Source organism: Panthera uncia, chromosome B4 (assembly GCF_023721935.1).
Source record: "Panthera uncia isolate 11264 chromosome B4, Puncia_PCG_1.0, whole genome shotgun sequence".
Classification (NCBI taxonomy): Eukaryota; Metazoa; Chordata; class Mammalia; order Carnivora; family Felidae; genus Panthera; species Panthera uncia.
In genome coordinates, this window is record NC_064809.1 from 16,131,321 (window position 1) to 16,154,711 (window position 23,391).

At 39.7% G+C, this 23,391-nt stretch overlaps 1 protein-coding gene across 1 annotated transcript in view; it reads left to right on the plus strand.

Annotated features, from left to right (window-relative positions):
• The window catches only part of TMEM236 (transmembrane protein 236), a 34,657-nt gene extending 12,441 nt beyond the window's left edge, over window positions 1-22,216 (plus strand). Inside the window, exons 2-4 of the mRNA XM_049626905.1 lie at window positions 861-933; window positions 4,861-5,002; window positions 20,913-22,216. Coding sequence (XP_049482862.1) covers window positions 861-933; window positions 4,861-5,002; window positions 20,913-21,496 — 799 coding nt within the window. The 3' untranslated portion in view covers window positions 21,497-22,216. The remainder of the gene's footprint in view (window positions 1-860; window positions 934-4,860; window positions 5,003-20,912) is intronic.
• Window positions 22,217-23,391: the final 1,175 nt, after the last annotated feature.

Sequence of the window (23,391 nt, forward strand, 5' to 3'; positions counted from 1 at the left end):
TGGGGTGCCTAGGTGGCTCAGTCAGTTAAGCGTCCGACTTCAGCTCAGGTCATGATCTCGCAGTTCGTGAGTTTGAGCCCCACGTCAGGCTCTGTGCTGACAGCTCAGAGCCTGGAGCCTGCTGCAGATTCTGTGTCTCCCTCTCTCTCTGCCCCTCTCCCGCTCACACTCTGTCTCTCTCTCTCTCAAAAGTAAATAAACATTAATTTTTTTTTTTAAATGAAGGCATTCTTGGTACAGCATCTCTAAATGTCTTCTTTAAAAAAAAAAATCAATGTTATGATAGGGTATAATATAACTTAAGAAAGGCATGCCCTTGGGGTGCCTGGGTGGCTCAGTCGGTTCAGCATCCAACTCTTGATATCAGCTCAGGTCCTGATCTTGCAGTCATGGGATAGAGCCCAGTGTTGGGTGTGGCACTGAGCCTGGAGCCTGCTTGGGATTCCCTCTCTGCCCCTCCTCCCCTCAAAGTAAATAAACAAACATGGAGAAAAAAAAAAGTCACATTCTTTTTTTCAGTTGGTCACCAGAGCTGAAACTTTTTGGCAGGATTCCAGTTATGGAATTATGGAAATGTTGAATGTCATTTGTCTTGCACGGTGATGCTCTTTGGAAGTCCATGGCTGGCTAGTTATTTTTTCTGGAACAAAGGTGGTGAACCTTTGTTCTAGAAAATATTCTGGGTTTTGCATGTGTTCCCCTTTGCCATACTGAAACATTTGGGAAATGGAAATAGGGAAGTAGTAGCTTCTTAGAAAAATGAGAGATGAATGGAACAGGAACTGCTAAATTAGCAAAATGTAACCGGAACTGTTGATCTTGTACATTATTGCTTTTGCTTATTTTTTGTCCTTTGCTAGGAGACCTGTTATGATGATGTGTGTTATACTCACCACACTTCCCAGCTTCAGCTTTTCTATCGCAGGGACTGAGGTATGGATTTTTTCTTCATTCTGCAAGATTTGGAGATTTTAAAATTTCCTCTATTACCGGAATATTGTAGAACGGTGTGCCCGAAATTTTTCCTAAAGTTTATTCTATCCAGTCTTCTTCCAAGCTGCAATATGAATATTTAAAGTACTAAGATCACTTTTCCCCCTCTGTGATTGTGAAAGAAGGTCTAGCAACCAATTAAAAAAAAAAATATCTTCTATGTGTGTGTGTGAAAGAGAGGAACGTTATTCCAAGATCATAAAAAAGCAAGGAATTTAAAAGTGGATTCACATTTGCCGCTTTTCACCTAATGTTTTTGGAGTGTCCTCAGTTCTAAACAATATCCAGAGGGAATACACGTCACGTTCTCAGACCTTTAATAATATATCCATTGTCTAAGGATTTGCACATGAGATTTATTTGAAAATAAGCTTGACTTTATGTTTTGACTAAATGCAGCTTCAAAAGGATTCTGATAGACAGGCATCTACAGGACAGTAATATTAGAGGCAGAACTTTCAGGCTGTGAGAATTTTATTATCTGACAAGTTCAAAGAAGAATGCCCTGTTAACCTTATTAATTTGCACAATGCTGTGAAAGATGTAATTTTCACGTCTCCAAAGTGAAAAAATTAAAGTACTTTATATTTTATCTATATGTCAAGTAAGTAGTTATTAAGTGCATATCACATGCCAGGCACTGTGCTAGGTAATGAGATACAACACTCTGGAAATGTGAGAGTCTCTGGCCTTGAGTAATTGCTTATTGATAGTAGAGAGAAAAACAGTCGGCTATTAGAATAGCTATGATAGGTGTCACGAGGGGAGGGAGTCCTGGGTAGTGTATGACGTCATGAGAAATACATGATTGTTAGAATGTGTCCTAGATGCTACATTTGGACAGTCTGTGAATGTATAGAATAACCTTGGAAGGCTCTATAGATGTGCTTTGCATCAAACAGCAATATGTGAATATTTTAATCTAGATTTATCATTTTCTCCTCCCTCCTCCCAAAAGACTCTGGAAAGCATGTAGGAGGTTCCCTAGACCTTTAAAAATTCAGTGTACAACCTTCCCCCCACCTAGCGTACAACCTTTTAAGGAAACCTATTATCCTAAAATGATGATACATTTGTAGTATGATTGCCCTTTTTGATTCTTTTCTATTACGTCCTTACCCACTATTGCTTTTTTCCTTCTTTTGTTTAATTTTTTACTCAAGTGTGACACACAAATCAGAAAGTGCATAAAACATACGATATACAATATTAATGTAATACCACAAAGCAATCCCCTGTGTAAACACTACTCAGGGTCAAAAAATAAAGCTTTGCTAGTTCCCTAAAAGCCACCCCTATGTTTTTTGCAATGATTTCTATCTTAACTTCTAATTCCATAGATTGGTTTGTCTGTTTTGAATTTTTTATAATTGGAGATAAAATTATATACCTTTCTATCTCTCTCTCTCTCTATCTATATCTGTCATTTATCTCTCTTCTACCTACCTAATATGTGTCTGGCTTCTTTTTTTCACAAGTGTGGGTCATTCAGGCTTTTGTGTACAATGGTATTCCATCGTTTTCATTCTGTGGAGTGAATTCATTCATTTCATTTTATGAATACGTTACAATTTATTTATCACTTCTGCCTCTGATGCCCACTTCAGTTGTTTCCGGTTTTGGCTATTATAAATAATGCTACTGTGAACATCTTTGAGTATGTCTATTGATGCACGTATGCAAGGATTTCATTTAATGTGCAGGAGTATAACTGATGGGACATAGATATTCAAAGGTTCAACTGTAGCAGAAAATGCCAGTTTCCCAAAGGGATTCTACTAATTTAGACTTAATGCTAGCAGAGAATGAGCATACCCGTTGCTGCATATTCTAGCTAGCCTTACATTCTAAGTCTTTTAGCCATTCTGTTGGGCATATATTCTTGAATCTCATTATAGTTTTAAATTGTCATTCCCCAATATACTGAAATTAAGGGGCACCTGGGTGGCTCATTTGGTTAAGCTCTTGATCTCGGCTTAGGTCATGATCTCACAATTTGTGAGATCAAGCCCCGCGAAGAACTCTGCGCTGACAGCATGAAGCTTACTTGGGATTCTCTCTCTGTGCCCGCTCCCCTCGCCCAATAAATAAATAAATAAACATCAAAAAAATTAATGAAATTGAGCACTTTTTTCACCTTGCCATTTTTTCCCTATCGTGTTACTTATCTTTTTAAAATCAATTCAGAAGTTTTTAATATATTCAGATCTCAAGCCCTTTTTGATTTTATATATTGCAAGTATATTCACACTTTGTGACTTAATATTTTAATGGTATTTTGGGTGAAGAGTTCTTAATTTAAAAACAGTCCAATTTACCAGTGGTTTTTTTTTTTTTTTCATGGATATAGTAATTTTGGCAACGTAAAGAGATTTTGTCGTACTGCGAATCTGACCCTCAAAGTCCTGAAGCTATTCCCCTATATTATACTTTGAAGCCTATATGTTTTACCATTTTCTTTTCTTTTTCTTTTTTTAATTTTTAAAAAATGTTTATTTTAGAGAGAGAGCAAGAGCACAAGCGGGGAAGGGGCAGAGAGAGAAGGGGACAGAAGGTCTGAAGCGGGCTCTGCATTGATAGCAGCGAGCCTGATGTGGGGCTTGAACCCATGAACCATGAGATCATGACCTGAGCCGAAGTTGGACACTTAACCAACTGAGCCACTGAGGTGCCCCTGCCATTTTCCTTTAGATTCACAATCCATCTGAAGCTAATATTTGTATATGTTGTGCAGTAAGGAGTCCGTTTTTTACCTCCAAATAGCATCCAATGCACTGAGCACTATTTATTAAAAAGTCTGTCTTCCCTCATTTCTCTGCACTGCTGCTTCTGTTATAAATCACTCTGTATATATACATGGTCTATTTCAAGCCTTCTGTTTTGTCCACTGCCTACTTTTATATGCCTATGCCAATACCACACTGACTTAATTCTTGTAGTTTTACAATGGCTCTTCATATTTCCAAGAGTAAATCTTTATATCTTTTTCATCTAAATGCCTTGTCCTTTTTATTTCTATATGGATTTTAGAATCAGCTTCTCATTTTCCACAAAAACTTTGAATTTTGATTGAGGTTGCATTGAATGGTATCATTTTTTTTAGTCTCATTTTCCCTTTATTGCATATGGAGATTTTCCCCATATACAATTATATAGTCTATGAATAATGATATATATTTATTTTTTTTCCAATACTTGCAGTGTTTATTTCTTTCTCTAGCTTCATTACACTGGCTAGGACCTCTAGTACAGTGTCGCATAGAATTGATCAGTGTTTATTTCTTTCTCTTGCCTCATTACACTGGCTAGGACTTCTAGTACAGCGTTGCATAGAATTGATCATGGTGGCACTTTCGTCATCTTCCAGATCTCAGAGGAAAAACTCTTAACATATCACCACTAATATGATGCTTGCCATAAGTTTTTATGTAGATACCATAATCAGATGAAGGAAGTCTCCCAAAACCTGGCTGGGTTTACCTGGGCTCTCTCTTGGAGGACCCTGAACTCCAATATCTATCCCCCTAATTCTTTGACGTAGGCACTCTCAGAGGCTCTGCTTAGCAGTAGGGTTGGAAGAAATTGCCCATCCCACCATTACCAGGAGCCTGCTATTATATTTTGGTGCGTATTTACCAAGCTCTCTCTTGAACTGAAAGCTCTTCCATTGATAAGAATCTTTATTACATCTTTACAAATCCTTCAACAGCCAATGGGATTGATTACCTGAAAAGCTGGAAATCAAGCTTCTAGTCTTTTAGTAAATGTCTTTGTAATTAATTTAATGTTGCTTCCAGACTATTAAAAGAATTTTAAACAAAGATAGTACAAAAGAAGTAATGCTTCTAAATGGTTTTCTGAAAACAGGTTCAAAAGAGTATTAATGGTTCTGCGGATATCTTACCTGATACCTTACCTGATCTGCCAGTTTCTCTGGTTCTGACTTCCTTGATTGTGGTGGATATTATTGAAAAACTCAGGATATATTCTCTTAGAAGATGGCAAAAATGTAAGTATTCTTTTAAATGTAATATTTTTAAAAGTTTGACATACTGTTTACCTTTCTGTCACCCATTTATCTGTTGACATGTTTATCATACCTTTTCTTACCTCTAACATTACAGTTAGAAGATTAGAAATGGAGATATCTAAATATAATTATTTTAAAAACTACTTTGATAGCTAAATAGTTATTCTTATTTGTATTTTGGTAGTACTGATAAATTAATAAACTTAGCAAATATTTAATAAGAAAAACCTTAATGTTTACTCTAGCAAGAAAATAATCTAAGTAAATTATTATAGATTTAGATTTTTAGAAACCTTAAAACCTTTCAGTTTAGATGAATAAATATAGTTTTGGATATCTTTGATATAAATTAATGTGACTACTGACGTTATGTCCTAGAGAATTATGTGTTTTTAATTGCAGATTGTCAAAAAGCTAAAGATCACACTACCAAAACCAAGATATACCACATTCCTCCAAAGGGATCAGTCAAAACTAAATATAGGTTGGTCTTAAAAAAAAAAAGATACTTTGTTAATTGAGTATTTTGTTCAGTTGATCTTAAATTTCTTCAACTTTCACTTAATTTCATGTGATAATTTATAATATGTGTATGCTATCGTTATTGGATGACCAAGATTTTATACGTGAAGTGGGTAGGTTTTGTCGAATCACTTCCTGGTGGGGTGGATGGGTTAAAGCGAGTGAGTCACAGGGGAATTCTGGAGAGTAATAGAGATGATTCCTACCTCCAGGAAGGAAAAGACCAGAGAATCACTTATGGGTCATGAGCCACCACCCTTCCGGTCACTCTTACTCCTCAAATTGAAAAATAAAACTGAGCTGGAGGCCACCAGGAAATCTGAGATTCTGAGCTTCATATTTTGCACTTTGTCCTTAGGTGGGAGATGATGGTTGTTATGTTTAACATAATACAGGTGACAAGGTAGCTAAGGTGGCAGGCAGCTAGTGGCCATCTAATGAGGAAAAGGTACCCTCAAGTTACATCTGCCCTCCAGAGTCCAGGGTATTTATCTCAAACTGAGGAGATTTGGGAATTGCCACTTTCTTTGCTACTTCTCTAGATTCCTTCTCAATGCAAACCTATCTTGAAAATGGATTGTTTTTAAAAATTCTTCCGTGTTAATAACCTTCCATGTTAATGTGAACATTCTGTGTAAGTTCTTAGTGAACATTCTCTCTCTTTTTTTTTTTTAACGTTTATTTATTTTTGAGACAGAGAGAGACAGAGCATGAACGGGGGAGGGTCAGAGAGAGAGAGAGAGGGAGACACAGATCTGAAACAGGCTCCAGGTTCTGAGCTGTCAGCACAGAGCCCGACGCGGGGCTTGAACTCATGAACCGCGAGATCGTGACCTGAGCCAAAGTCGGACGCTTAACCGACTGAGCCACCCAGGCGCCCCATGAACATTCTCTTTTTAAAAAAATGTACATGTAAGGGCATCTGAGATCAGTGGGTTGATAGTCCGACTCTTGGTTTGGCTCAGGTAATGATCCCAGGGTGGTGGGATCGAGCACTGCATTGGGCTCCATGCTGAGTGTGAAGCCCACTTGGGATTCTCTCTCTCTCTCTCTCTCTCTCTCTCTCTCTCTCTCTCTCTCTCCCCTCTGCTTTTCTCCCCTGTTCTCGCTCTATCTCTGAAATAAAAAATTAAAATAAAAAATGTACATTACATTTTTTGGAACAAGTTATATTTTAAGTGATGAGTTTGGTTGTTAAAGGAGAATTTTCTCTGTATCCAGAAATGACAATGACTCTGAGCATTGACACAAGAAAACCCCAAAGAAGTCAGTCTTGGAGATAAGACCTGAGAACATTTTATACAATTGCTTTTTCTTATTTGAAGAGCCTCCTTCTTGAGCTCTTCACTGCCCAAACTTGAGCAGGCTAATGTCTGGTTGAATAGCTCTACCCTTTAATAAAGTCCCACTTTAAAAAACTAGCATTCACTCAAAACACCTTTGCAAATATTAATTATACATGCATTTAATTTTTGTACAAGCTTTTGAACTCAAATAGTCCCCTTTACTCATTTTAAACATGCATACTAACAAAATGGATTATGTGAGCTTTGAATTTAGGGAGTGTTATCATTTATCCTCTGGAACTTAATACAGAAAGTCATAAACATGTAAATTGTAATATGTGAGTCTGAACATAAACCAGTAGGCTAAAAATATGCTGTTGTTGCATGTGGTACTTTAGAATCCAAGAGGTTGGGTAGGGCTGGGTTGTGAACGAGCTTTAAAAACATTTGGCTCCCTTTAGAAAAGGTTGGGAAAGGTAATATATTGTGCTCAGTCCAGAGAGTTTGAAAGGCATACCCATCGGTCAACTTGTAACAGCCATGATCCTATAGTAGAGGAAACTAAGGTAATCTGCAGTGCTTGGATTTATGGACCCCCTTGTGCCATCCCATCCGCCTTAATTCCAAGCTACAGAAGCTTGATCTTTGTGTAGCTTTTCCTTTACTAAAATTTTAAATACAAGTTATTCTATATTTTTTAAAAAAAGTGCTCATGCTTAAAGCAGGCTTAACGGGATCAAGGAGTCCTTTCCACTAACTTTCTGTTACCAGTTGAAATATCTCAGTATCAAGTGATGATCATGTCAGAACATGTCCATGCATTATTTCACATAGCCTGGGCCTCACACGGGAATATTTTCTGGTACCTAGATCTCTGATGCATGGCAGTCTCGCAGATGTCATACCTAATAATGGCAGGTCCCAGTCTTGGGAACAAATAGTAAGAATACAGTGTATCGCCTGAATGTCCCCAGCTCATATTAGTATGTGGGTATTTCTATTTGAATTTTGTTAGCTCAGTCCCAACCAATGAATGACTGGGCCCCCATCTTTCTTCCTCTTCTATATTGTTCCCTCTCCCAGAACTAAGGTGAGTCTCCTGTGGTCTCATTTATTGGTCCAGACTGCTGAATATTCCATCGCTCCTGCTTTTTTTCCATTCGTCATTCTTACACACAAACAACTTGGCCTGCTCTTTTCCCACCACTCTTGCCTGACTCTGTGTTCTAAACACTTTTCATCCTGCTATGACTTGCCTCCCAGGGAATATCCTAGTTTCTCCTTACATCAGTCTTAACCTATATTGTCTGAACCCCAAATCATGGTCACTATTAGGTTCCCTTTGCCCCCACCCAGATTCCTTAACCTCCATAAAAACCTACGAATGCAAACAGACACACAAACAAGTCAATGGTTGGACGCAAAGTTTCAGTTCTACCTGTAGGGACTCACTTGAACAGCCTAAGCCTGCCTCAAGCACCATGTTATAAGTGGTAGAGTAGAGTATCATAGTTAAAGTACTATGGGGCTACACGTGAAGAAATATTTTATCTAAGGTGTCGGAGGTCAGAAAAATACTAAAGGGAATATCTGGGATTTGTAGGAGTTTAGGCAGATATGGTGAAGAAGGCTTTCTACACAGAAGGAAGATTGGGCCTTAAGAAACTCAGGACTGCATGTAATAAATGGGCAAAAATAACCAGTTGGATTTCACAGTCTGAATGGAAAAATCTATTGTTGAGGTGAAAGCTGCCTTCTTAAAACCAGCACTGTTTGTTTCTCAAGTAGTAAACTTCGGAAACCTACAGAGCGGATCTGTAGGGGTCCGTGGGCAGAAAGGGGAAGCTTAACCAGAGTCACTGGTGCTCCAGTTCCTACCTGAACCACATCGGCACGACATTGGTTTGTGTCAGATTTCATTTGTAAAAAAAGAAAAATGGTTCTTCTGCTAAATGTCTGAAAACCATTAATCTCAGACCTCATTTAGATTCATAAGCTGTAGCTCTCGGTACAGGGCAGTACGGTAACTCAGGTGGCCAATTCCCTACTTCTCCAGCCCATGGCTCCCTGAGAATCATGATGCTGCCCTACCCAGAGACCAAGTGCACCCTCATCCAAGTTCTTGTGACGGCTGCTGTTTTGGGGATATGACACAATGCTACACAACACGCTAACGTACACCACACTACAGCAATGCAGGTAGAGCAAACCCAACCTGGTGGGGCACACACAGGTTTTGAGGCCCAAGACATATGAAAAACCAGATCCATTTTTTAATATTCCAGTTTGAAATTGTTTTATTTCTAATGTTTTCTGCTTCCCCCAAATACATATTTATTTTAAAAGATCGTCCAATACTCATAAGCAAAAAAAGAAGAAAATGGAAATCCACCAGGATTCTATAAACTACAGATTGATAGCTGATACCATCATCAGGGGCATGCTTGACTCAAGGAAACCTATTTTGTATCTTTTTTCCTTAAAAATATGTGGTGGTATCATCGTTTTTTATTAGTTGAATAGTATCCTGTTATATTGATGAACTGTGACTCATTTAGCCATGAGTTTTTAACTAACCCTGTTGTTGGACAACTAGATTTTCTTTTTTCCTGGTTTTTAACAACTGTTCTATGACTCTTGTTCAGAAGTAAAAAGGGTTGCAGAAAAAAAAAGGAGAAGGATGTGGTGAGAATGAGCAGGACGATGTGGTTTGAGTCGAGCAGTGGGGGTGAGCCGTATGTACGGGCGCACAGGCATGGCTGGTGCAGGTGGTCGGTGTCTGGGGGACCCGGTGCTGTGTATGTGAGTTACAAGCCACTCTGAGGTGACCGGCCAAGCAGAGGCCGGGGACAGAGAGAGTTAACTGTCACTGGATGACCACAGAGTGTCCTCGGAAGACCCTGAGCATCTGCACATGCCCAGACTCCTTGGCAACGACACTTGCCAGAAGAAACGGGACTATTGTGGGCTGGCTGCACATGCAGACGAATACAGGGGGGGGTCCTTCATAGGGGATTTTACAAACGGGCGTAGCACGATAGTTTGCTGCCTTGGGGGTATGTGCACAGAGACGACTTGCTAGAAGTGAGATCGACAGGCTATTTGGGCGGAAAACATCAGAGCGCTGCGCACGAGGTGGTTTCCACTGTCACATCAGTAAGAGGTGCCAGGTACGATGTTGGCAGCGTAAAGTCTTCAAATAAATCTGCTCGCAGTGGCCCCGGTCCAGTTCCTACTGTGTAGTGTTCTTAATACCCAGACACCTGGGCCAAGGGCCGCAGGACCTCAGCAGTCTAGATAATTACTTCTTTAGGTTAAATGCCTAGGTGTTGCAATTTCTGGCTCAAAGTATATTCAAGCTTTAAGGCTTTTGATATGTGTCCTTCAAGCAAACGACCCCCTCTAAAGAATGCCCTGCTTAGCATCTAAACAGCAGTGTAAGAAAACACCTGTTTCTCCTCAACCTTGTAACTTTGGATAATTTGTTCCTTTTCATCTTTGCCAATTTTATAGGCAAAAAACGGTATCTTATTATTTTAATAATTTCCTTAAGATAGCAGTTGTGTTGAGCATTTTCTTGTGGATTTCTTGGCTGTTTGTATTTTTAAAACTCATATATTTATGTCCTTGATCTGTTTTTCTGTTGATACATCTATTCTTTTTTGTTGTTGTTTTTACTCCTGGTTCATGAGTTCTGTAAATAGTAAGGCCATTAAATTTTGCCTGTCAGAAATGTAGCATATATTTCAGTTATTTGCCTTTTAATTTTTTGATATAGGAAATTTCTAATTTTGACATACTCCATTCTGTCACTGTTTCCCAGATGGAGTCTGTCTATGGTGTTATGCTTTAAAAGCATTTTTCTCACTCCAAGGTGATATAAATATTTACTGAATATTTTCTCGAAACTTTTTTACATGTAAGTGTTTCATAAAGAAAAGAAGTTGGATTCTCTGTAGGATATAAACTCATTAATTTACACGCACCCAATCAATCAGAAATGATAATCAGTGTATTTCTTCCCTTGATCTGGCAAAGCTTTTAGACCCCTGCCTCTGTTGTATTTCTGTCCATTTCTTCTGGCATTTCCAACATAAAGAAAGGACTTAATAGAGCACTTTAAAAATGTCCATGCCAATCATAGCAACACCTGATAAACTGAATCAGGATGGGACTTGGGCGTACTTAGATTTTTAAAAACAAAACCTCATTGGATTCTTGGTGTGTAGCCCCAATTAGGAACATTGATTTTCACTTTGGCTGCCCATTCGAATCACCTAAGAGACTTGAAAATTTTTTAACTCCCAGACTGAACCCCAGATAATTAAAATCATAATTTTGGTGGAGGGGGGGTTGGGCCAGACACATGTGGTTTTTAAAGCCCCCCAGGTGATTTAGACTTGTGACTATGATTTAATGTGTGGGCAGAAAGCAAGCAGGGGCTGTTTATACCTGTTAATGCCTGAAAGCCTTAACTAGGAACTGTGAACTAGGAAGCAAAGTTACCTGCAGAGAGCAGTGTGGAGGGACAGAGGGAGAGAATCTGTAACAGAATGGGTAAGGTTTGGAATAACTGCTCAAGGTCAAGGACAGGGGGATGGAAGGATGACAGAAGCTTAGGGTTCAGTGAAAAGGGGAAACCAGGAATTTGTCCTGGGACCGCTCGAGATTATGAGTCGATCGTTCTTCCATTATGAGGATCATTTCTTCAATGATCCTGAGAAATCTGGGCATTGATGGTAGAAAAGATGGTAGGACTGACCCAGGTTTAGGAGTCTATAGAGCAGGAATGGAAGGAGGAAAAGGAAGGACCTATTACTTTCTTAGTTATTCCTTCTTACTGAGTTAACACAATTTCTTCAATGAATGACGGTGATGATTTTCATCCTTCTAAGCTATTTCCAGTGAATCATGGACCGCCTGTGAACATACTTGTACACGCGAGGTTAGTTTAAGGCCTGGCATCCGGAATTTTTAAAAGCTTCACAAATAGTTCTGATACCCACCCTGTCTCAGAGACCCTGGTTGTAGGAAGTATTGGGAAATGTGACATATAGCGAGTTCAAAGCTAAGAGCCCAGATCCAAATTCCTAAAGGAATCTGCTTTCCAGATTCCCTCAAAATGGAACTCAACACTTTAACCAAAAGGAATATAAGAGATGCCACAGACAATCAAGGTGGGGGGGGGGGAAGGGGGAAGGATGCTGCTTTTCTCTGAATAAAATGAATGGCACTTTGAGTTCCCCTTTGTTTCTTTTTAAGAAAAAGCTTATTATACAATATGAGCCCCGCGTGTGAGCTGGGCTTCCATAATGTGTTTTGCAATGTGTTTAGAGAGTACGTATGAGGAACACTGTGTTTCGGGGCCATGCCAAGGAGGGGAACTATTTCCTTTCATACCCTCCGTTTGCTATTTAGAATAAGGAAGTTTCAGAAAAGTAAGTTAGTTCTAGGATTTTCCCCGCCTTCTTAAGAAACAAGTAGCTATTTACCAGACCGGCCTGAGAGAAGGGTAGAATTTCTGATTTATACCTTCTAATGAAGTATCAGCTGTCAGGATTAGGTCAGTGTGTATTGGGCCAGAGACTATATTGTAGCCATCCTCGTGCCAAAAGACATAGGACATCAAGTGCTGTCACATGGTGACCCTTTGATTAGGACAGCTTTACACGATTGTAACAATTTGGCATTTAATCGGTACTTTCTTCCTACACGGGGCAGGGGGAGGGGGGGAGAGGAACAATTTTAGTATACAAAGTGAGATTCTTGAGAGTTGCAAGAGATTTTTCCCGAGTAAGTATTTTAGGGAGGCTGATAGAAATAAGGGGAACATGAAGAATTCAGCATGCATTACTGTGTCCTAGTACCAAGACCCGTTCCTCATATCATTATTAATCAGCAAATGTTATGGCCCAAGGTTGAAAGTAAAGGTACAGGTCACTGTTTTTCAAGTTCTAGATTTCCTTGTCTTGGAGTGAATAGAGTAAAATAGGTTGTTGAGCTGACGGTCTGCATAATGTGCAGAAATCTTGGTCGTTTTGTGTCTACATCATAGGGTCCTTTGTATGGAGCACCATTTTGCTGTGGGTCCGCTAGTTTAGAACCCCAAGCCCCCTTGTTTCTGGCCGGGGGTGGTGTTCTTAGCGTGTTTCCTGCAAACTCACAAACCCCATTCTTCTCGGAAGCACACATCGGCATTTTTGTCCTCTGACTGGTGACTCCTGCCCCTGCCGGTGCCTGGGAACCCTTTGAAATGTCTTGAATCGGGCTGCTGCTTGTGCTGTCTCCCACTGATGTGTGCCCCAGTCCCGCTGGGCGATGCAGGGGACACGTCGCACCGGCGGCTCCTGGGCCCAAAAGCCATGTGACGTCTTCTCTCACACCTGAGCTGCTCAGATGCCCTCCGAACATCCTCCAGAGCTCCTTAGCTGAATCAGTCGTGTGGGCTCGCTTGAAGTGCTCTCTCCAGGACCTGGGCCAGACAGCAGTCTTCATGGAAGACCTTGTGCAGAGCTCCGGAGTCCTTCTTCCTGTTGAACGGAGGGTGGTGTGTGCTTGGGGGCCTGGCTGTCATGTTTGGGCTTGCTCGCCTTGGTGCGGATTTCCCCAGCAGGATGCCCATTGCTCCCTTATGTCGCCAGACTCCAGAACAGGAATGTCTCCCGCCTTCTATACAGCAAATCTTTATGGAGGATCTGTTACATACATACCAGGTGCTCGGCCAGGTCCTAGGGGTACAGTGGGGAGTGAAAACAGCCTCTCTTTTCATGGAGCTGGCAGTTTAGTGGATAGAATAGCACATCAATAAACTTCACTAGCAAATGCACACAATTAAGGCAGAGGGAGTGCTCTGAAGGCCAGAAACAGGCTCATTCCCCTATGTGTTCATTTTTGTCACCCGGCTTGGGTTCGTGCTGGGATTCCAAGCTTTGGTCTGTACTCAGGTGCTTACTAGTAGAGGCATTTCAAACCATTTCAAAGCCTAGAATTATTTATATTTGGAAATAAGATAACTATATGCTTTTTAACATTTTACTTTACTATTTATGTTTTATTGAAATATATTCAATATTTGTATAATATATAATTGTATATTGGTACATATTATATACTTATAATTGTCCATATAATTAATATACTGTAATGATTCATTGTTACATTATTATATATAATATATATGTCTTGTCCAGATGAGTCTTTGAACTAATAATGGAGGGGAAGATGGTCTTTAACCTATCCAGCCTTCCAGCTGCTTTAGACAAAAGAATTTTCTTAATACTTTACATTGCCTAAAAATCCAGAAATGATACATTTATTTGTTCCCATGCCAGGCAGGGAACTGGCAATGAATAGGGCTTTTGAATGTACTGGAAAACAGTACAATGCTTTTTCTAAAGAACAGTCCCTGGGCTCTTCCAGAATTGATGATGGTTTGAATATTTGTCTTGAATTTGTTATTATTATGAATTATTATTTGGTGAAGATTTGCATACCATTTGGAACACAGATAGGAGTAGGCTGGTCAGTGTTGACACAGCTGTCCCTCCGGTGGGGGTGGGGAAAAGCCCTGCTTTGTACCATTCGCCAATGTATCTGGTGTAAGTATTCCTTCCGCGACCAATTTCAAGCTACCAAGGTGACGTCACTGACCCCTGACCATGGAATTGGGAAGAGATGCATACGATTGGCTCGTTAGGTATTGCAAGCTGTCTCTGCCTGCCTAGGATATATCTGTGGGGTAGCATTTTGATTCATTGTGATCCGAACAGGCAAGTATGCAAATTAAACCTTTGACCTTGTTAAGGCTCTGTAGTGTGACACAGTTTCTCAAACTTTTTGACAGCCCTTCCCCCCACCATAAACGGGACAGTGGGTAACAGTGTAACTATAACCAAAGTTTAACAAACTGTGATCACTTTTACTATTTACTGTATTCTGATATTTTCTGTTCAATTCTAATTCATTTAATTCATTTCTGTTCTATTCTAATTCATTATTTAGTGATTGCTACATTAATTTATAATATGTTATATATATATGTATATGTATTATATATATACATATTTTAACGTTTATTTATTTTTGAGAGAGAGAGACAGAGCACAAACAGGAGAGGGGCAGAAAGAGAAGCAGGCTCCAGACTCTGAGCTGTCAGCCCAGAGCCCGATGCAAGATTCGAACTCACAAACTGTGAGTTCATGACCTGAGCCAAAGTCGGACGCTTAACCAACTGAGCCACCCAGGCGCCGCTACATTTGGTATATGGAACACACACATGGCTGTTTCTATGTGTCAGGCGCTATTTTAAATGTTTTATGAATATTGACTTGTTCAGGCCTCATAACCACCCTGTGAGGTGGGTGCTGAGTTTCATCATTTATTACTTGGCCATGAAGTTGCTCACTTGTCTTCCAGACCTCAGATGTGCTGCTCAAAGGAAGCAAACTATACATAGTGCAGTTGAGCTTAGTCCGTAGACTGTGTCAAAATAACGATGTATGTAAGTGCCCTGTTTGTATTTTAATTTATTACATTTTTTCCCTTTGTCTCCAAGACTATGACGAAAAGTACTTTGTGGTGCTTAATATGCTTTAAAATATTTGTAATGACTATTAATTCTCTTCTTTGCTAAATTTTTTTTCTCGAAATGTTATGTCTAAATCATTAGCATTTCACTTTCTCTAGAACACTTTTGTCTCAGGAAAAATAGATTTTGGGTGGGGCGTCTGGGTGGCTCAGTTGGTTAAGCACCTGACTGCAGCTCAGGTCATGATCTCACAGTTCATGGGTTCGAGCCCCACGTCGGGCTCTGTGCTGACAGCTCAGAGCCTGGAGCCTGCTTCGGATTCTGTGTCTCCCTCTCTCTCTGCCCCTCCCTGCTCATGCTCTGTCTCTCTCTCTCTCACAAAAATAAACATTAAATTTTTTTTTTTAAATAGATTTTGGGGACTGTTAATCAAGATTAGTCTTATTTTTTTCTGAATAGTTGTTTAATTTGATTTTCTGGTTGCTGTGAGTGGAATAACAGTCTCATTTCACAACAGCTGCCTCAGTGGCCTTGAGATCCTCTTTGCTGATGTCTTCATGTCCTTTCTGGTTCCTCTGCCTTCCACTCTCCATCTCTTCAGCAGTTTTCCGTTTAGCTTAGAAGGAAGTCTAAACCCCTTAGCATGGCCCATAAGGTGCCACACAGTCTGACTCTGCCACTGATAGTGTAGCTAAGAGATCAAGTTCTGATCTCCCTCCTTGCTAGCTGTGTGACCTTGGAAACAATTGCTAATCTCCCTGTGCCTCAGTTTGTTCATCTTTAAGGTGGGAATTCTTCTAAGGATTTAATGAATTAATGCATTAAAAGGGCTTAAAACAGTGCCTGGTAGGTAGAGAGCACTTACTAGGTTTCTAGAACTCTCCTCTTCTTCCCTCTCTGCCTCCCCAACTCCTCACCAAACTTTCCGTCTTTCAATGATTCTGGCTGAAAGATCTTTACACATGCTCTTTACTGTCTAGAAAGTTCCTTTTTCCATTCTTCACCTAATTCATTCCTACCTATCCTTCAGGTCTCTGCTTAACTGTCACTTCTCAGCTGAACCTTCCAGACCTCCAGTCTCATGCAGATCCATAGGATAGTCTCTCATCAAAGAACTGACCTTCCTTTTAAAGCCCTGCCACATTTTATTGATTTATTTTTATTTATTTTTTATTATTTTCATTTAAATCCAAGTTAGTTACCATATAGTTTAATAATGATTTCAGAAATAGAACTTAGTGAGTCGTCACTTACATGTAACAACCAGTGCTCATCCCAACAAGTGTCCTCCTTAATGCTCCTCGTCCATTTAGCCCATCTCTTCCCCCATCCCCCACCCGCAACCCTCTGGACTCAAGAGTCTCTTGTGGTTTGTCTCCCTCTCTGTTTTGATCTTATTTTTTTGCTTCCCGTCCCTTATGCTCATCTGTTTTGTTTCTTAAATCCCACATATGAGTGAAATCATTTCCTTCTTTTTGATTGCCTAGTAATACTCCATCGCATATACATACCACATCTTCTCTACCCATTTGTTAGTCGAGGGACATTTGGACTCTTTCCCTACTTTCCTGCCACATTTTATGCTTCTGTATTTATTGATGTGATCACAGGTAACAGCATGGTGAAGGTGGGACTCTCCCCACATTAGTTGCTACATCATTCTCTATGCCCATTTGAAGCTTGGTACAGGACTCTACATAATCTGTCTGCTCATAACAGACGATTGGGAGCCTGACTCGTGCATTATTAGTATCAGCCTCATTCCCGTCATGTTTTTAGGTGCCTTTCCTTATGATTCTCTCTTCTTTTATTTCTTTTCTATTCTCTGGATACATGCTCACTTTAGAAAATCCTTCCCTACTGATTTGTTATGTGGTTCTTAGGTTTTCCCTGTAAGCTATCCAAACCTTTTGAGAAACAAGTTGGAAATAGAAAGACATCGGGGCACCTGGGTGACTCCCTCGGTTAAGCTCGGGTGGTGATCTTGCAGTTCGTGGGTTCAAGCCCTGCATCGGGCTGTGTGCTGACAGCTCAGAGCCTGGAGCCCACTTTGGATTCTGTGTGTGTGTGTCTCTCTCTGCCCTCCCCACGCTCGTGCTGTGTCTCTCTTTCTCTCTCTCAAAAATAAATAAAAACAAACAAAAGAAATAGAAATACATCAGTGTAAAGAATCAAATAAAACAGATGTGCGCTAGCCACTTAAACATTTATCTGTGATCAAAATTACATTTTCTTAACTCTTTAGCTTGTGCAGTGAAGACAAAAAGTTCTTTTGGCAACTGGCATTAGATGTAGGGAATGACACAGAATGGATGCCACTTTCTCTTTTTACAGGGAAATGTCAGCCTCTAAGAAAGCGAGTCGATCTCTTTCTTCGTGCTTATATCTTTTATGGATTTTGCCAAAATATGTGTCGTTTTGCCCACAGTAGAATACTAACAACAACAAAAGAATTCTAGCTGTAAGCAGAAATTTTAAAAATAGTAATTTGGAGGGAAACTAATCACTGAGCCAAAAGGTATTGGGTACATGCAAGTTTACATTGCTCGGGGGCAAATCTGTTGTCCTACTCTTAGGACCATACAGTGCCTTGGCTTCTTCAACACCACCTTCCTTTCTGGGAGGCCAGCAGAGCTCTCCAGTGGACAGTTGTAGTTCTTCTCACGTGGAAAGAGGACAACAGAGTCCCTGTACCCCTAACTATAACCTAGTCTCTGTTGAGGTTAGAGAGATAGGAAGCTCCCAGCCCAATTTCGCCAAATACACATGGACTGGGACCTTCGTATTTTATTAGAAATGAACTCTTGAGGCGCCTGGGTGGCTCAGTCACTTGAGCATCCGATTCTTGATTTCAGATTAGGTCATGATCTCACAGTTCATGGGTTCAAGCCCCATGTCGGGTTCTGTGCTGACGGTGCAGAGCCTGCTTGGGATTCTGTCTCCCTCTCTCTCTGCCCCACCTCCCCCCTCTCAGAATGAATAAAAAAAAATTTTTTTTTTTTAAAGGAACTCTAGCTAAGAATTCATTGTTCCTCCCACGGCTCTTATCCACAGATATTAAGATTCTTACTGTTTAAAAATGTTCATGTGTCGCGTCTAAGATTGCCACTTCCTGGCATTGATACGATGCTGAATTTACAGTCCTCCTCAAAAGCCTAAATTATACACTGCACTATTTATGTTGACAAAGGAATTTGAATTTCCATTCAGACAGTTTTATCTATTTCAAGGAGAGTTCTCCAGGACATGACATACTCTAAGAAACATAATTTCCATGTAAGTTTTTTCTTTTGTAAAATGAGAGGTATAATTGATGCCAGTGGGCATCTGAGTTTAAAAAAAAGATAATTTTAGGATTTTTTTTAACGTTTTTTATTTATTTTTGAGAGACAGAGAGAAAGCATGAGCAGGGCAAAGGCAGAGAGAGAGGGAGACACAGATTCCAAAGCAGGCTCCAGGCTCTGAGCTGTCAGCACAGAGCCTGACATGGGGCTTGAACTCACAAATGGTGAGATCCTGACTTGAGCCGCAGTCAGCACTTAACCAACTGAGCTATCCAGATGCCCCAAATTTTAGCAATATTAAAATAATAGTAATTAGTATATAATTTTCTTTCTTACTTGACTATTATTTATTAAAGTGATATTCATGCTACTGTCATCTAAACTTGGTAAAGAAATTTCTAAAGGTGCCATCATTTATTTATAAGTGATTTATATCAGAAGTAAATGGGGGCGCCTGGGTGGCTCAATTGGTTCAGCCTCTGACTTCCGCTCAGGTCATGATCATACGGTTCGTGGCTTTGAGCCCTGTTTCAGGCTCCGTGCTGAGAGCTCAGAGCCTGGAGCCTGCTTCAGGTTCTGTCTCCCTCTCTCTCTGCCCCTCCTCCACTTGCACTCTGTCTCTCAAAAAATGAATAAATGTTAAAAAAAAAAAAGTAAATAATATTTTATCAAGAATTTAGATTTTTTTTTAGTTTATCAATTTACTCAATTCACACTTAAAATTTTAAAGTAGTTAGTTATATACAAAGAAAACCGAGGTTTGTCCTTTAAACAACTCCTATTTAAAGTTATCAAATATTTTATTAGTCATTAATCATAATAAGTTATCTCTTTTAAAATGTTTTCACCTCAATATGGTTCAACAAATTTTTATTGACTTCATGTCTTTAACCTTTAGAGCTATGCAGTCTAATGACTCCTTTAAATTTTGTCTTATCAAGTAATATGACAGCTCAGCATGTTGGCAATCTTTCCTTAAGACCAGATAAATTCTTAGTAAAAAAGAAAGAAAAAATGGTGCTTAACTAGATAAATGTTTGAAAAACAATATGCTACACCTTTCATGTCTAAAAACCATCATGAATACTGGTAGTAGGTCTTGAGATTTGAGGATCCCTTCATAATTCCCCAACCTCAATACCCATGTGCGCACAGAAAGGCACATGCGTGAATGTGCACACGTGCGCACAAACACACGCGCAATGTGATACTCATGAGAAAATATCCTACTTATTCAAATGAGCGTTGCGTTGATCAGGCATAGCCTTGTGTCTGCAAACGAACTGCTTTAGTCTAGCCAATTGCCCTGACTGTTTCAAAAACTTTGGGGAAAGAGAAACTTAAAAAAATATGGGATTCAGGGGTGCCTGGGTGGCTCAGTCTGTTAAGTGTCTGACTTCGGCTCAGGTCATGATCTCACAGGTCTTCAGTTCGAGCCCTGCGTTGGGCTCTGTGCTGACAGGTCAGAGCGTGGAGCCTGCTTCTGATTCTGTGTCTGCCTCTCTCTCTGCCCCTCCCCTGCTCACGCTCTGTCTCTCTCTCTCAAAAATAAACATAAAAAAATTAAAAAACAAACCAACCGGGGTTCAAGGTGGCACCCTTCACTAGCACATTGGTTAAACATTCCCTCTTAGCACCAAACTCCAAGGCCGGACATCTGAGTTGTAGTGATCCCTGTGGCCTTCTTATAAAAAAATGACAACGTTGGACCATTGGACTTTGATTTTATGATATTTGCATGTTTTATAATTAGCACATGATGTTTTGCCTCTAGGCAGGTGATAGCAGCCATAAAGTTGAGAGGTTGTCACTTGGGGTCAAACAAATCTGGGTGTGAATTCCAGCCCTGCTCATTACTGTGTATTTGAATTCCGTTGTCATTTAACCTCTTGTATACTTTCTATATTTATAAAATGGGATAGTAATGTCTATTTCTCAATTTTTTTCTGAGGATTAAGTGAGATTATATGTGAAAGTGCTTAGCTCAGTAACCAAAAATGGCTGGTACTGTGAAATGATAAAACTGACTTGGGATCCATATCTAGAAAAATACAAAAACATAACCTTTTTTTGTCATTATGGTACCTATTGTGATCTGAAGTTATATGTGTAAAACAGACCTCAGAAAAAGAAGGCTTACAATTTTATCTTATTTTAAATTTAACTAAAAAACTGAAATTTAAAAATTTACATAAAGTTGAAATACAATTTTCATTTACATAAAATTAAAAAAATTTTTAAATGGCCATGAATCAATTAATTTCTTGCAGGTAATGAAGTTACATATAGTCATACAACCACTTTGCACCAAGTAAAAACCGTGATGGACCAAGTGAAGCAAAAGGAAGAAAATACTTCGTCTCCACAGCCAGCCAGGAGGACCGAGGCATCACAGCCATGGGGACAAAGCACACAGAGCCCCGCTCCAGCGCTGGGAGAACCCCAGGAGCCCTCCTTCCACTCGGGAATCCTGGGAACCATGTCCCATCAGGACTATCGTGCCCAGATCATCCTGTGGAGCTTTCTGCTGTGGTCTGACACCATAGAAATGGTGCGCGTGGCTGGCCACCCTGCTGTGTATAAGTCAGGCTGGCTGTACCCAGTCTACATATTCAGTTTTATTTCTCTCCTTCGGATGATATTAACTCCTCAGAACCCTCTTCAGAATTCCCTGGGCGTCTTTCTCCAAGACTTACCCTTTATTTTTATTAGACTTAGTTTAATCATTGCCCTGGGAACTATCACACCCGTATTGGGCCTTTGTAAGAACATACTAGTGACTCTCTCTCATGTTTACTTCAATTACTTATCCAAATTCAGAGCTTTCTCTACCTTTGAAATGTCTTCATTTTAAAAAGAAAATGTCATAGGGCCACCTGGGTGGCTCAGTCGGTTAAGCATCTGACTTCGGCTCAGGTCATGATCTCATAGCTCATGGGTTTGAGCCCCGCGTTGGGCTCTGTGATGACAGCTCAGAGGTATAAATTTTTGTCCTATGGAAAGAAATGAGGAATACATTGTAGAGAATAAACTGTTTTTAATAAGGGTGGCTTATCGCTTTTTGAAAAGTATATTCAACTGATGTTAAATTTAAGCAACGTTTTATTCTTATAAGTTAACTCACCTGGATCTCTAGAAAATGTTAGTAATTTTAGTTAGTTAGTTATGTATACTGCACTTTTTCTAAAAACACTCTTCATTAAAGCCTTAAAAAAATTAGAACATGTTTCCCCACTAAGTCCAAGAATGATATTTTTATCATTTATATAAATTAAAGAGCATTGCAAGAATGAATTAGATAGAACTATTTTTTTTAGAAAATATACCTGATGTTATTGAATAAGTTTTAGATTATACTTGAAAAAATTTGAACGGTAGAGGCACCTGGATGACTTTAGTTGGTTAAGCGTCCAACTCTTGGTTTCGGCTCAGGTCATGATCTCACAGTTCACGATCTCCAGTCCTGTATTGGGTTCTATGTTGCCGGTGCAGAGCCTGCTTGGGATTCTCTCTCTCTCTCTCTCTCTCTCTCTCTCTCTCTCTCTCCCTCCTTCTCTCCCCCTCCCCTGCTCGCCCTCCCTGTCTCTCTCAAAATAAATAAATAGGCATTTTTAAAGAGATAGAAAACATTTATTAAAAAATGTTTTTGAGCTGTAGTTTTAAGGTCTCCTTCAAACATGGAACTATGTTCTTTAATCCGCTGTGGCAAGCGACTTTTATGTAATTGACTGATTTCAGCATAAACAGCAATTCAGTTTAACAGATGTTTGGTTCAGTTTTAAGGCATAGCCCTTTGCTCATACCGAAGTACTAATATACATATTGTTAAATGTAATGAAGTCTAGGTACATCAGTAACACCTAAAGTTTTATCATAGAAAGAGGCCATAAATTGAAGGTGTGGATTTCAAAGAATATTTTATTTGTGGAATTTCATACCATCATAAAAATAGTCACAAGCCCTGTTTAAAAATTTTTTAATGTTTATTTATTTTGGAGAGAGAGACACAGCATGAATGGGGGAGGGGCAGAGAGAGAGAGAGAGAGAGAGACAAGAATCTGAAGTAAGCCCTAGGCTCTGAGCCGTCAGCACAGAGCATAAGGTGGGGCTGGAATCACAAAGGGCGAGATCATGACCTGAGCTGAAGTCCCACACTTAACCAACTGAGCCACCCAGGTGCCCCACAACCCTGTTCAAAATTAGAAGTTCAGGTTATGAACACAACAGCAAATGCATCTGTGCTGTATGTGATAATATATACTGAATGCCTTGATGTGAAGTAATTAGACGCATAATTATATCATTTGTCTTCACGACTTGGTGACACTTGTGGATATTCAGCTGCCAGAACGATTTGAGAGGCTTATGTGTGCAGAGTAATGTGTCAAACTAGCCAGTCTCTTCAATGATCTGTGGCAACAGATACGGTAAGAACGGATAACAGAACTTGCATGCTAGCCCTTGTCTCTGTCAAAGTCCCCAATCTCGCAGATCCCCTATGCTTTATGGGTTTTCCTCCCACTATAAGAGGTCTGTTTACGCTTCTTTAAAAGCTTAGCTTCTGGCTTTATGGCTTTGGGTAAGTTCTTTGACCACTGTAAACCCTAGTTTCCACATCTAAAACAAGAGCATAATAATCTTACCTTAATAGGTTAGAATTGTACTTTAATAGGTTTGACGAGGATTACATGAGATAGGAAATGCTGTCATCATATTGTCTGGCAAACAATAATAACTTGATAAACTAAG